Genomic DNA, 16,234 nt, shown 5'->3' on the forward strand with positions numbered 1-16,234 from the left:
GTGATCCTACGGTGCTATTTCTAGTCTAAAAGATGAAAGTCTAAAATTTGGGGATTGACTTTAGGAACCTTAAATTCAACATACAGACACAAAAGTCCCATCTAAGGTCTAAGGAGATAACTGCCTGTCTTTACACCACTGGCAGCCGTTGCAAAATTCAGTAAAGAGTAGCTCTATATGCATCATTGAGGCCAAAAGAACTTGCCTCAGGACTTCCAGCTACTCAGGAGCAGAGTTGGCAATGGCATTCCCCTCCCTGGATAATTTTTGCTATGCCCTGGACCATCAGTACACTGTCCGAAATGTGAAATCATTATTTTTCATATATCAAGATTAAAACAACAGGTGAGGAGAACTAAATATGAAGAAGTAGTTCAACTGAGAAATTCTGACAAGATCTACTGTATGCAAGTGAATCAGAAGCACCTTATTACACATTTAGAATTTCAAGACTGAATTACAGTTTTAGTAATCAGCAGTTCCCTTTCTCTTCTGTCTTTTTTTTTTTTTTTTTTTAATATATTGCATGAAAGAGACTTATGGTACAAGTTTTATAAGCTTGCAATAAAAAATATAACAACTGTTGTATTAAATTATTTAAGTTGTAAACCATTGTAAAAAGCAGAAAAAGTTATATTGACATGGAGCCAGAAAAAATGATTGTGATGGAGTATAAAATATATTGTGCTGATTACAACAGAATTTTTACCCAGTTCTGCATACTGTAAATCTTCATTTGGTCTCAAAAATGAAACTGTGAGTAGGATTGTAGCAAGTGGTTTGAAAAAAAAAAATGAAGGTATAATAAGATTTATAATTTACAAACTAGTCATATCAGAAATGCCACAGTAGCCAGAAAATACCTAAAAGGTCAGAGGAGAGAAGAGGGGCAAAGCTGAGGATCAATGAACTTAAAACTTCCAAATTTCCCCTGAGAAAAAGCTAGGATTCTGGAGGAATAAATAACCAAGTTTTATGTTTTGAGCAAGTAGGTTATGGCTTAAATACTTCATGTTATTTTTCATTAGAACTTTTGATTAGAACATTAGAACATTAGATCTGATTACATTAATACAGGTAGCATTTGAAACATTTGCCTCAATTGGTTGCTGAAAATGCAAACAGAAACAATTGCAGGAGCGTGGTTATATAGAGTTCTGACTGTATATGATAAGATCCAGTTAGTTTTCCTCATTGCTCTTGGTAAGTCAAAAGTGAAATCTGATTGATTATTATTCATCATCATAATAACAAGCCTTTAGCATCTTCATGTTTTACCTTGTCTTACCATGATCTTTATGACTTTAATGACCCTAATGATGTCTTCTTGTGGCAGCTTGTAAGTAAGTTTGCTTTGCCCCACAAGGTGATCTGGCAAAATTTCAGTTGGCCAAGCATGTTCCATTGTCTTCCTTATCTACCCACATACACCTTCTACAATAGGAAAAAAAATATGTGCCTCATTCTATTTGATCTTTCTGGTAATTGCATAATTTGTTTACCTAATGTAATGTGGAAGATCCCAATAAGACCTTTACAGTGATTATATTCTTTCTAGGAGAATATCAGCCCTCTGTGAGCAGATTCTGATGACTTTCTATAGTCTGTCTTTCTCACTATCATATTCTGTAGTGCAGAAGGCAAGATGTCCCCTGACAAGTTAAGGCCTGTGGCATAAAGTATCAGTGTTGACCAAAGGGAGGGCTATGTGGGCATCTTTGCTTTACTTTAAAACTGACATCTTTTCTTGAACAATTTATTTCCCTCTGGCAGTACAGCAATACAGCAACATTGTTAAAACCAAATCATCTACCACAGATCACATTTTTAAAACAGCAGCAGGCTCAAGGATAAAATAAGAGCATATTTCCCTGTGCCTTATGGGTTGGCCTCCTTTCCATGGGAAAGATAAAGGTCACCTTTCCATCACTCACACTTCGTGTTTCTTATGAGTGATTAAAACATTGCATCCGTTTTCCTTCTGAGAATTTCCAATTTAATTAATCTGACTGAGCTGACATTGCTTTTGGTAGAGATGTGGCTTACAGCTCCAGAACCTAAAATTGCTTTTGTAGGAGCCAGTGTTCAGACAGAAGAGCCATTCAGCACTGCTGATAGATTGTCAGCTATAATGCTGGCCCACCTGCTGGAACAAGGAACCCTTCAGCTATAGGCTAGACCTGTACAGCTTTTCCATTCACTGAGAGACTATACTATGTACTTTACCCATCACCCACGTGGCTATAAAGAGGCAATGCATTTTGTATAATTATAATAATATTTATCAAGCATTCATAAGACAGTCAAGCTTATAACATGATAGACTACTCTGGCAACAAGATCTTAGTGACTTCCAGATATTCTGTGAACAACACCAGTGGATACTGTTGGCGAAATAATGAGAGAGGCTTCTGAAATGTGAAAGTGTTCAAACTCCAAAGCAGGTGAAACATGTATAGGCAGTAGTGCTGTACTAGGGTGCAATTTTATCTTTCAGCGATCCAGCAGCAACCCTGACAGTTCCTGGTCTTTGTTTTATTGCTGCTACTAAATGTGCTGGCTGTGCTGTGCTCTCAAGAGGAAGAAGAGTGTGGTGGGTCAGAATTTGGGGTCAACTGTTTATTTTTCCAAAAATTACGTTAACAAAGAATGCGCAATTTTGGCACATTTTTCTATGCCTCAGATTCCTACCTGCTGCACTTTCCTTTTTAAGCTCTGTTTTTTTTGTTTTTGTTTTTTGTTTTTTGTTTTTTGTTTTTTGTTTTTTTTATGATAGTACTAAACTCTTTGTGGTAGACCTTGTTTGTTATTTAGTGTTTATTTAGTGCCAGATAAAATGGCACATAAGTCTTAAGGAAGGCTTTTATAAATAATGCTGTTAATAACTTTGAGTTAGAACAAAAATTACTTGCAGCTCACATTGCTATATGGCCAAATTTCAGACTTTTTTCTTTCATTTTGCTACCAGTTGACACAACTGCATGACTCTCCTAGTCTCCTGTTCCCAAATCTGTAAACAAACTATGAGCTCATATTACACAGGAAGCACTAGCAAGTGAGATTTATTTGTCATCTTTGGAGGCCATGAAGAGGAACAAAAGACTTTCATCTCTCTCATTTTCTTTCTTGACTGTGGGGAATAAGAAGGTACTGATATCTTGGGTCTCTGCCACATGGGATAAAAATCCAATTAATATAAATCTGCCAGATCCAGGGCGGGTGTCTGGGTGACTATCAGGTGCCTGCAAACTGCTGGATGGGCCAACAGCAACTTCCAGCAGCAGAATATCCTGGCTGGATTGGCTGCCAGATTTTGCTCCTGGTCTAAATACCTTCTTTTTTAGCTTTAGCATACCCTTCTTTTTAGCTTGCTCCAGTCAATATCACATAAGTTGTCAGATGCAACAGTAATGAATTTTTAGTTATTTCTAGACTCTAAGATTAAATCAGTGACCTTGGGATGAAAGACGGTGAATGCCATGACCACTCTTTGTTACCTCTTCCAGGCAGCTTTGATTAAACTGTGCTGTGAAGCCAGACCTGGATCAATAAGAATGATCTTCATCGACCTAATAATGTATTTAACATGTTCTGTGCACTTCTATCTAGTTTTGTTACAACAAGTTGTTTACGTTAATGTGGCAGATTGATTTAAAGTTTTAGAACTCTCTCCAACAATAAACATCTAGAAATAATCTCAGTAGTCTGCACGTGATACTATATATAAATATGCGATCTACTGTGCACGCTCCTTGGCAGGTGTATATTAGCATAGTTACAATTTACAAGGTCTGAGAATCTGGCCTAGAAACTGAAAATGCTTATTCCAACAATTTTATTTTAAATGATCATGGCATAATTTATCATAAAATGAGTACCATATTATCTCCTTTGTACCCAATCTACAGATTTTAGAATGTTTTAGAAATGTTTTTTGTTATTTATGGAGTGTATCTCGCCCACCAGTAGATGTATGTAATGTCCAGCCATTACATAAGCATCTCTTTGTGGTGGAGCAACTTATATGTACCATGTGCAGTCAGATATTTCTTAAACCCACCAGTTTTAGAGACTAGTGGACTTGAATAAGTGATCAAATGTGGAAGCTGTACCAAGCATATCATTCAGGGATGTCAAACCCCTTAACAAACACTGTTACAACTGAGTCCATGTGTAACCACCAAAGGACATATTTGCTTCAGTATGTCCCATGACAGCTTCTTAAAAAATATACTTCAGTGAATTTAACACTTGTGAAAGGTGCCAGATTGACAGGCCCTGGAGTTAAAAGTTCTTGAATTCCCAGCAGGCATAGTTGAGCTTCCTACACACACTGCCCCGCCGTGTTCCCAGCCTCACCTGGAGGGCACAGCCACCAACTGTCCTACAGCTTGCAAATCTGTGCCATCTCATGCTCCTGAACTATGGGGCAGAAGGCAGTAGCTGTAATGTGACCTAAAAGTGAAAAAGCAAGTTTCATAGTTACTGCACAGGTGCTGTTGCAGTTGATCATTTTCACACCAAGTTTTCAATTAATCTGAAAAAAAAAAAAAAAAATTAAGAAAGTGCACATTTTTCCGATATTGCATTGGAAAAAAATGTGTACATGAGCCTCTAGTGAATCCTGCAGTTTTATCTGTTCACGTAGGCACATTCAGATTACTATCTGAGCAAACAAATGCTTCCACATACTGTGAAGTGCATTCTGAGATGCCACTTGAAAAATGAGTCCTTACTGTTTTATATGTTTGTAATAATCTGTCTCCAGTCATAACTCATCCCTACTTGGTGTCATTATAGCCTATCCTCCCTAGAGATTCTGAATACAGCTAGCATACAAGTTCAATAACCATCCACCCCTTAAAGAGATTGGGTTCTTACAGGGTTGAAAGATAGCACACAGAAAAAAAACAGGCTTGTGATCTTTGCACTCCGTCATGGTTCTAGAGAAAAAACAGAAGTTCTTCCCTAGTGATTGCACTCGGAAAGTTCAGTCCTCTGTTCTTTTTGAAATTATATTTAGACCTCACTGTGGGTACTGGAAAGGCATGTTTAAGTGTTTCTTTATTTAGTGCTGAAGGTTAATGACATTTTAAACAAAAACCCACATTTATAACCTTGTATAGGCTGATTCTCAACCTGCATATAGGACATTGCTAAAAACAGAATGCTGGAAAACACAAAGCAATGAGTTTTCACGCTCTGCTGTTTTCTAAACTGTAGCTGGCAGCTTGAAAGAATTATTATGGAAGCTAAATCTTTATTCTTTTTACTGAGAAATAGCCAGAACTAATGCACAGAAGAGCTCAGCAACATTTGTTTATCTTTAAAAGAGTCACATTTCTTTCTCTGGCTTGCCATTGATGTGCATGATAACATATCTAATTTGATTGGTACAGTGTACTTTGGAAGGTAAATTCTATATATCTATAGACAGTTAAGTGGCATATAATTAACAAAAGGGCTGCACTTGATATGAAATTGCAATTGTTAGAAATATCAGTATAAATATGCATTTGATGATTATGTTTTCTGGATTTGCTTAACTCCTTGGCATTTGTGGTGCATCTGTCACACCATACAGCTTTAGGAGAAGCTCATGCCAGCCTTCAAACTAAGCTGAAGTTTAGAAACTTGGAAGGAAGTTTGGCAGAAACTGTGTCCAAGGATAGTTTACAGAGGTAGTATTTGTGAACTCAATTTAAACATCTTATCTCCTCTACCTTCAGTTCTTCTCCTTTACAGGCTGTCTGCTAGAAAACATAGGTGGATCATTTTAGGTAATTTTCTGTAATCCTTCACGGGTTTATTCTCTATAGTATGTAGTTTTATATTTTGTCTAGTCTGATTTCAAATATACAGTGTAGCCAAGTACCCACCTCTGCAGGTTCTATATCAGGTTTGTTTGGGCTGGGCTTTTTGTCTGGTTGTTTCTGTGTAGTAATTTGATGGCATTTTCATTTCCTTTATTTTATTACGTAGTTCCTTGTTTTAACAATATCATGTTATAAACTCAGCTTTAGTCTGCTACCTGGTATCCCCAAATTACCTTTTTAACATTGTTGAGCTAGTGGCTGGTCTTTTGCTTAGTATGACATCAGCAGAAAGGCAAAAGGATTGTCTGAGAGTAGGAAGTGGGGTGCCAGGGCCCTTCTCTTAAAGAATGACTCCACACCCAGAACAGTGTATGGGAAACAGGAAGTGAAATAGATGTTTACCTGGTTTTCCTAAGACTTGGGCAACACTGAAGATGTCATTTAGAAGCAAAGGCTTCCAACTCCATATTGAAACTCTGAGGATGTGTCTCAAGTTCATTAGTTTGAAAGCTCTTCATAGTTGTGAAGTATTATTTTTAATCTCATTTAGGCAAGGACAGAAAATAGAATTTCATATTAGGGAAGCAGAGAACAGAGGTTTGTTCTTAGCTGAGTTAAACAGAAGCTTTCAGAAGAGTAGAAAGGGGTTGGTTCAACTTGAATTATAAGGTTTAGTAAGCAGAAAGGATCATAAGCTAAATCTTTCAGAGTCCAGAAAGCACTAATTAGCACCCAGAATAAGTTTTCTGAAATTGGTCCTTAATCAAAGTTTGTCTTGAAAACAAAACAAGATATTGTGGCAACTTGATAAAAGAGAGACATTGCCAAGGTTGACAGGTCCATAATCAAACAAGCACTGAAGATAACTTTTTTGTCTACTAATTTTCTTTCAGATTCTAAAAAAAAACACATTAGCTACAGTCTAAAAAAACTTCCATAGTTATTCAGCCTAATGACTCTGCTCTAGAAAATTAAGATTTCTGTAAATGATAACACACTCTGTGAAGATGAGTGAGCACTCTTCCTTCCCATACATTCCCATCTAGGCACAGAGGAACAGCAGAGAGTTCAGTGAGACTGAGATGGAACAGGCAGTGGTTGGATTCCTATAGAGCAGGTTGTATGGAGCTGTCTGTCCCTCTTCATTTTGCACATTTTGGTAGTGTGGAGCACAGGTATCCCCAGTGCTGTCTAGTTTGGGCCAAAAGAAATCAGTCACTTATCTGTCTTGAGTCAGCCAAACTGCTGCCTGCATACTCGCAACTTTTCCACACAAATTCTGAGAGCAAAGTTCTTGATGAGGCATGAAGGAAAGTAGCTCATTTTCCTCCTCTTTCTCTGATTCAGGAAGTCTACTTGGGCCCTGATGCAGGCATCTATCTAAATGTACATCAATTTGTATTCTGGTTTCACCATTGCCCATGTAAAGATGTTAGAACTGGGTTGGGTTGTTTTTTTGGTTTTTTTTTAAGGTTTGGGATAGATTTCAATGGATTAAGAAATACACTGCACAAACAGTGCTAGCAGTCAATTATTAAAAAAAAAAGGTGGTCTTCCCTTTATAGCAGATTTTTGTATGAGGTCGCATTCAGTGAGTTGTGTGCTGTTTGGAGTGCTACCCTGTTTTGTAAGTACTTCTGCCTACAACACATGGTATTTTATGACCAAAAAGGCACTGCGTCCTATCAGTATGGGTGCTAACAAACATATTCTTAACAAACAGGGTTGCTATCTATAAGGATTCTTTGGTATTAGGAACAAGCTGAATGCTGTATTTGGTGTTTCAAATCCATTTTCATCAGTTCTGTGATTACGTGGAAAAGGCATTTTAATTTTACAACTAAAACTAATTTGATGAGAGAAGCAAGAAGCCAATAGGCTTCTCATAGCAAGAAGGGTCCATAAAAGTGGGAAAAATTCTTGAAGTTGCATTTTTATGAAAGAAAATGTTTGCAAATGCAGACTATGCAAACCTGAGTGACTGTTTTAACATCTGACCTGACAGGTATATCTGGATTCCTGAGTTCCAAATGCAGTCCTGCAACTGCCTCTGTAATTTCATTTATTTACTTTTAAAGTATGTAAACTTTAGAAATAAGCCTAAACCAATGCATTTGTTTTTCTTAAATATTCAAATTATGTCAGCTACTTTTTATTTTTTTTAAACAGATATTATTAAATAAGTTTCACAGCCTGTCCCTGTAATTAAACTTAGGAGAGTGAAAATGAAACTTGCTTTGGAAGCAAACCAGTCCTGGTTATTTGTCCTGGCTATTATATTATTTTCCTTTGTCCTTCTGGTTTTGCATGAGTTACAGTCTGTCTTCACATATTTATAACGTTAGGATAATGATGATTTCCATACTTGTAATGATGATCAGCGTATTACTGAGTTTTGTTAAGCGCTGGTAAATAGGGGAGTTCTGTGACACGTATTGGCAGACTAGATTAGGAGCAGTTCTAGAGACACTATAAGCTCCTTAATGCAATACTGATGATGCACTTTAAACACTCTGGCCTGGAATGTATTTCTGAATAATAATTAAACAGATGCTTCAAGTTGCAGGGGAAGTCATAATATATGCCATAATATATGACACAAATGACCAGTCTGAATTTCAGTCAGGTTTTGAAACTGATTTAAACCAGTGATTACCTGAGCCGGTCTATGAAACTATGCAAAGCAAACTAACAGAATTTGTGTTCTCTGCTACATAACATTCAATATTGAGTTTGTGTTGTGAAGATTTGTTATGTTGTGTCTAGACTTCTCTCTTTTCAAAATCAAAATGTGATGAACGAGCTTCTTATGTTACATGGTAAGTGCATACTTTTCCTCTTTTTCTTCATGTGAATGTTTCTCACAGACTTCAAATTCAGTAATTTTGGAAGGTGTTTATAAAAGCACAGAATAACGTATCTTTGGCCAGTTTTCCTTGGAACTGGTAGGCTCCTGGTAGATCAAGTTCACAAGCTTAGTTGTCAAAATGTAATCAGAATTATTTACAACATGTCACCTCAATTTTTGCTGTGGGCAGAGCAATCTTCACAGTTGCAACAACAACAAAAAAAAATAGCACAAAATCATATTTTGCAGAGCAATTCACTATTACATTGCAACAATGATTTTATTTACTAGACTAGATTTTAGTTTGGACAAGGAAAATCAAGCAAGCCAATTGCACTAGTTTTAAAATCTTACATTCAAGTACATCATTTTATATTCAATATTATTTTTAAGTAAAACTGCGAGAAAAATCCTGAACTGATTTCTGTGACACTAAACCTCGTAAACAGCAGTACATACAGAATATTTTTTTGAAAAACAAATTTTCTTCCCTTGCTATTGTTGTAACCCAGAAAGACAATCAGCTGGATGCTTAAGAATAGTAAGGGGGGAGGAGAGGGGGGGGAGGGGAGCGAGGAGCAGTGGTCTCCAGTTCCTTGTGTTTCATCCTTTCATAGCTCTGCCTGATCATTTAAGGCAGAGGCTTGTTCCAGACAGCTTTAATTAAACTGTGCTGTGAAACTGTATATAGATCAATGGAAATGATCCATAACAAGAGGCTAATAATGGATTTAACAGTGTTCAGTCCAGTTCAATCACCTTCTTCCATTTTTGTGTCTTCACATGCATGTGGCAAAGCCTTGGATGTGTACATGTATTTTTTAATCCATCTCATTAGTGACCATATGCTTTGACTTCAAGGGAGACAAGAACTGTCTGCAATCTGCCAGGGATTTAGGGACATCAATAATTTGTGAATAGTCATGTTGGTACTGGTCGAAGGGTTAAGTGTTCTGCACACCAGGGACACATCTTTTGGGACTGGAACTCTTAGTCAACTGTTAGGAACCTGATCCCCTGTGACGCATCTTTTCAAAGTACGTGCTTCATGTCAGACCTGTGCAGCTGAAGCAACTGAGCTTTATTAGCTCAGGGATTTAAAAACCTGCTCTAAGCAACGTAAGAATATCTTTTGGTTAAAATGTGAAGGAAAGATAGTAGTTCTAATATGAAAGTGATTTTTTTGTGTACTGGGCTAAATGTGATCTTCCTTTTTGTTACCATTTTCCTTTTCAATTTGAGCTATCAGATTGTTCCTCACCTGCAAATATCTGTTGAAACAAGCATATGTCAGCAATAATAGGGATCTGGTTCTGTAAACACCTAAGTGGAGTCTGTGGTCTAACCTCGTACTGGTTCAAATCCTACTGAAGCCAATGACAGCACAGATGTGAAAACAGTCTTCCTGGTCTTCCTGGAATTAACCTTATAGGGACTCCCAGAACATTGTTTTATATACTTGGTGTGAAAAAGCACCTTCCAAAACAATAGCTTATGATGTTATATGCCATGTTACATGGAAGGGATGCTAAGCCAGTTTGAAATCATCATTGTAATGATCACTATCTTAAATGGCTGAATTAGATAATGCCAGAATATCTGTTGAGGGAGGGAAGAATTTTTAATTATTTTCATATGTTTTAGCTTATGGTCATACCCATATCCTTCAGATGTGCCTACGTTAATAGAAGAGTGCATAGTCGATGAAAAGAAACTTGGTATGGAAGTTGTGCCATTGACTTTTGCTGTTCAGTTTGAAATAGGGGGCAATTCACCTTACAGGAGGAAGCTCACCTGCTTTAGGAAAATGTCGTGTAGTAATAATATTGAATTCTGTAACAGAAAATGAGAACATGCACATTATATACCACGTGATTGCTGCTCACTAACCAGCTGCTTTTGTTTTTATGTTAATAAACATTCTGCATGAGGGCAGACTAAGTAAATTTGAGATGATTATGTCACATAACTCCTGTTCGAGCTCCAGTAAACACATTATAATCCTCTGCCCTTTACACGTCTTCACTTTTAAGATCACCTTTTACAAGTTCAGCATGCAACTAAGGAAACATTTCCCTAAGGAAACATTTCTTTGCACATAAAGCAAGGAAATTTTTGAACTCCAATGTGCATTTGAACAAAGAGTTTGAATGCATCAGAAGTATCAGAAAGCGCTCACACTGTTGACTGAGATTCTTACTTATCTAAAAGCATAATTTGCAAGTTTTAATAAAGCATTGTGTCACATCATTAAAATATACAATTAGTATTGGAAGATTTATTTACATATAGTATTTATAGGAGGTTAAATGTACAGCTGTCCATTTTTGTACTGTGTCAGCCATCATTACACAGTCTGACACAGATTTACCTACTGTGCATTATCTTTTGCGGGGTCCTTACAATACAATTTTACTTTTTTGGAAGACCTCATATCCTTTTTCCAGGGGAAATTTGCAGAAACAGACTTCTACTTATAGTTTTCAAATGTAAAATGATGTATGTCTACGGCAGAATATTTTCATATCATACCATTTGATTTAGAAGTATAATAAAACATTTAGAGACACGTGTCCCGGATTTCCAGCTACATTTAAATTATATGTGTAGCCTTTGCTGCAGTAGTTTGCACCTGCAATAGAAAAGTGAGGAAGTTGTGTCTTTCTGATTGCTAAGCAAGATCATTAGGTTATATTCAAATGTAAATATTTAGAATTATTTTGGCTGCCTCAAAAAGCAAAAGGATACAGTTAAATTTCAAATTCTTCCTTTGAAAGTAATACCTGGTTTTGTTACGGTAGCTCTTAGCATTGTTACACAACTTTTAAGGCTGTAAAAAGTAAAAGAATGAAATTATATTTTCACAATATTAATTGAAGAAAAAGAGGAAATGCTACTTTAGTAGGGCAGAATTGGTGATTTTTGAAGTTAATTTCCTTTACCCACTTCCATTTAATGCCTTCTGAGCTAGCATAGCTATAAAGTTTATTGAAATTGAATTTTTAGAATGAGAATAGTAGCTGATGGCTAATTAGCAAGTCACTGAATATCTGAGATGCATAGACAGAGTCACTTTTTACACATAACATGAAGTCCTTTGGCCTTTGAGCTGACTGTTGATCTTTGACTCACCCCATCCGTTTTTGTCTTTAATGTCAATGTTGTTCATACAGGAAAGCCAGCAGAATTCAGAAGGCTGGTACCATCTTTGCAATATTTCACAGGCAGTGTTGCTTTTATTACATTAATTTATTATACTGCTGCCAGGTAACAAGAGAGAACAGTTTTGGCACCCATGAATACAATGGCAAAATTCCTGTTTTATCCTATATGAGGTAACACTTTGACTGAACTGCCTATTCACAGTTACACAGGAAGTCATGCCAAAAAAAAAGAAACAACTACCACAGTTTGACAGTCTTCAAGTTCTGCCCTCTTTACACTCTCTCTAGCCAAGAATGCTTAGTGTTGTAAAGAACTGCAGTAATCACAGAAGCTACAGACAGAAATAACAAAACCAAAAACTATGCAGGTCATACCATGTCATTCTGAAACTATCTTTTGCAGAGCCATTTGGAAGGGTTTCTGTAGTCTGCTTTACAGACTGTGTGTGGCTGGATTCCTACCATGTCCATTGAGGTTGCAGCATGTCCAGAAATGTCTTAGTACTGACTTTTAATTTTCCATTCTTTAGTTTTCTTCCTTTATTCTCCTGATTAGTTTGTCTCTACCATCATTCCGCTAGTGGACATAGAATTTACAGATTTCTGTCACAAAACAGTCTTGAATAAGCTCTTTGTAGCTGGGTACTGTATTTTTAGTAGCTGCAGATATGTATGCTGTCATCCTACACTTTCTTTTGTCTTCGACACAAAATGCTTCCATTGATTTCAAACAGAAATCATGTTTACAATGTTTTAAAATGGCCCATTTTACATTGGTAAATTGACACAACAGGGTGAGACTTGAGAGCAGAAACTCACTTACAGACAACCACGCATTCATCATCCAAATACCAGAAATTACAAAGAACTGTATTTCAGCTGGCCTTCAGTTATTTTTACTGCCTGCACTTCATTTGAAGCTTGCTGTATATGTCACTGACAGAGCACTCAAAGCTGGTCATGCTTTTAGCTATTTTGATGAATCCTGGCCTTAAATAGAATCATGTACAGTTGATCGCAAATTAGTTGACTTGGAGGTTGGAGATGGTGATTCTTCTTCCTGTATAAATTGAAAATTCAGTGTTGCATTTCACTTTTGTTAATTTTTACTTTGTGATAGTTTTCAAAAATATATTCAGGAATTATTTTTAAGAGATGACACACAATAGTAACTAAGACAGAGGATTCATGAATTTTTTTTTTCTGTTTTAGGGCTACAAGAAAACCTTGAAAAGTGCTTGGGCAAGAAGACCCCAGCTCTGATTTTAGTGCCTGTAGTGGATTTACCTGGCAAAGAAGTTATTCATATAACATGCTGGCTAAGCTAACATCTTAAAAGAAATGAGCTGATATCAAACCACACATTCATCCAAGAAAGAACAAAGAATTGATCACGACTGTGTTAGATACTTTCATTAAGCTACGTTGTTTGATTTAAGCGAAGTCATATTTAGCTTGTTAATGATGCCTCATGATATGTGACAGAGTCAGCTTTGTATGAACAATAAAGGTTTCTTTTTCAAAATATTGTGCTTTTTTTTAACTTATTTTTAGATACATTCTGGCAATAACAGGTGGATCTTGGGAAATGACAGTTGCTCTGATCACATCAGTTCTTTAGTTTGATATATTGAGGCCTGGTTACAATGAACTGATTATAACTTCAGAACCTTAGATCCAACACTGTTTTAAAGACTTTGTTCCCTTTCAATTTTATGTTGAATTTACTGACTTCAAGTGAACTCACAAATAAGTTATTTGTGGCCGGTTATTAACCCTTTCCTGGACTGTGGAAGTATTATTCACAGGGATATTCAGGACAAATGTGTTACCAAAATGTGTGATGGAGGTGATGGTTAAACTGTAGGACTTGCCATCCCTGTATCTGAGGTGATAGTGCCTTCATGCTGTATATCTGGGAGAAAGCTCTTAATGAAGAGCTACCAGTATTCCCCAGGGCTTTGTTTTTCCCTGGAAAATCAACAGGAGTTTTACTCTGCTTTCATTAAAACAGTCTCAGACTCATAGGTAAGGCTCCTATTGATTTCCTTGCATTGATACTGTACTTATGACGTAGGATTGGTATAGGAGGGGAAGCCTTTTGGATATAGCTTGAGGCAGTACAACTGTAGAGAAATCTTATTTTAAGGCAAAAGCTATACAATTAAGCCTTCAAGAAAGAAACTTTTGCCAGTGTTCTACATCTGTCTTCATTGCTTCTTTTCTCGTGTGAGTAATGGAGCTACATGACCAGTATGACATTTACCCTTTTTCTGTGCCAGCATGTATCTGAGATAACTCCACCAAAGTCAGATGAATGGCAGGATGTTTATATAGAGTAGCACTGCAGCCGCACTTTCTTCCCCATTACCAGATAGTCACTTGGAGCTGATACAAAACCAGTGTCTAAAGATAAGAAAATTTTGCACTGCTTTGCATGTCCACCATATCATGCTGATTATTACCTGAAAATAGACTGTTAAATGCCATTTTCCTTTACCATTATTACATCAAGAAATACAGTAGAACTGCCATCCTCTTTTGTAAGAATTACATTTGTCATACTTATTCAAATATTTTTAGAAGAGAGAAGGCAGAAAGCTTTTTATACACCAGTGTTTGTATATATGGATGCATTAAATTAAATTTAATAACAGGAAAAGGAAGAATCTGTTAACAATATATTGGTTTGTTAGCATTCAGCATCATTTTTAGGCCACACTAAAACACACACATTTGATCTTTGCTCTTCCCCACAGTCAAAAAAATATTTTGCCAATACCTGGATGTGCCTGTTTTATTTGAATTCTATTCTTTTAGAAGGCTCAATCATTTTCTTACTTCTCCCTGGAAATATCAATATTTTCTTTCACTGAAGTATGTCCACAGCCCAGAGTCACAGAAACTCACTTTTCCTGCAAGTTTTCCTTAAAGATTCATGATTCAAACTACCCTTCTTTTTTCCTGATATTGAGAAATGATAACATAGTGCATTGGTTTATAAAACAGTATAATATTTTCTTCTTCAACAGAAAGGTTGTTGATTTTGGTTTGTTTGTTTGTTTTTGAGACTAGAAAATCTTCAGTGGGTTTAATGGGTTTATTTTGTGAACAGATAAAAACGAACTATCTGAAGACTTTCTCCTTGAAATACTTCATACATCTTCTAAGTGTCTGAGTAACTAAAACTATAAGATGAGTTTGCTGAGCTTTATGTGTGAACAATGTGAAGAAGGCAATTTCTTCAACACTGATATGCAAGGTAAGTGGATAAAATGCTGTTCCATATAGGAACCTAAGACTTTTATAATAGAAAGAAATGTCTTAACGCCATTTTATCTGCCTTATGCTGCAGATGCATCATAATTACTGGATCCTACTGTGAATAAGTTGTTTCACAGGTCTTCTTCAGCTTCTTTGTAACAAATGTGCTAGCTGAAGATAGACGGATGGGAGACAGGCACATGGGCACATAAATAATACACAAATGCTAGTTTTCATGAAAAGAGGGAAAAACAACAAATACTTAAAATTTATAGATGCAATTGTTTCGGTTTTTGTTTTGCTTTGGATTTTGTTTACTTTTTTTGTTTGTTTGCTTTATTCATTTGAAGGACAAGCTTTGGTGAGTGTTTACATCAGCATATTTTAATTTTGACTATATATATTCTTCTATGACACTAGTTTCGAAGTTTATATATAAGCACACAGATTCTAACATTTGGGCTTGCAGGAAAATATGTTCTGTGTGTATTATGACACAAAAAAGGTTTGCTGATCATTCGAGAACTCAGAACTCAAAACAGCTAAATAATTGCTGGGAAGATGTTTTTAAAAAGTAACCCATTAATTTAATTTCTTCTTTCTCTGATGTAACAAGTGTTAAGAGTATGGCAATCACTTTTTTCTTTCCCCAAAAAGAAATCCACGCCTTCTTACAGATCTCTATGCCAGTGAAGTTCTGTCTCCTGCCTCTTTTAGAAATCTGTGTATCGAATTCTTTAATTGCTTAATACTTAATACTAAAATGAAGTGGTCAAATGAGACTGCAAGACCAAAACTGATTTAATAACTTTGTGTTTTACTCATTTCAAAACCCAGTGATGGCTACAGTACCAGTGAGCCTTTACAATGCACATGGCTAAGCTGCTATAAAGTCACCAGGGCTGATCTTCCTAAAGAGATTTAAAAATGACATTGAGATATTTTAAGCAGAGATCATTTAATTTTTTCTCTGCCAGTTTTATAGTTAGGTGATTCAGAAGCTGATTTGTTACACCAGTAAGCACTGGTGCATCTTTCCCCTTGGCTCTCAAAAGTCCAATGGGCAATGGAAGCAGGATATCTCCTGAGTATTAAAGAGGTGAGCTGAAGCAGCTACTCACCTTCAAGGACGTTATGCTCAA

At 36.4% G+C, this 16,234-nt stretch overlaps 1 protein-coding gene across 3 annotated transcripts in view; it reads left to right on the top strand.

Moving 5' to 3' along the window:
* The window catches only part of DPH6 (diphthamine biosynthesis 6), a 182,795-nt gene extending 169,462 nt beyond the window's left edge, over positions 1 to 13,333 (top strand). For all 3 annotated transcript variants that reach the window (XM_090141267.1, XM_090141268.1, XM_031593741.2), the window contains one exon: positions 13,041 to 13,333. In XM_090141267.1, the coding sequence (XP_089997393.1) occupies positions 13,041 to 13,156 (116 nt within the window). In that variant the 3' untranslated portion in view covers positions 13,157 to 13,333. The remainder of the gene's footprint in view (positions 1 to 13,040) is intronic.
* The last annotated feature ends 2,901 nt before the right edge of the window (positions 13,334 to 16,234 follow it).

The sequence above is a fragment of the Phasianus colchicus genome, chromosome 5 (genome assembly GCF_987193195.1).
Source record: "Phasianus colchicus chromosome 5, bPhaCol1.hap1.1, whole genome shotgun sequence".
Taxonomy (NCBI): domain Eukaryota; kingdom Metazoa; phylum Chordata; class Aves; order Galliformes; family Phasianidae; genus Phasianus; species Phasianus colchicus.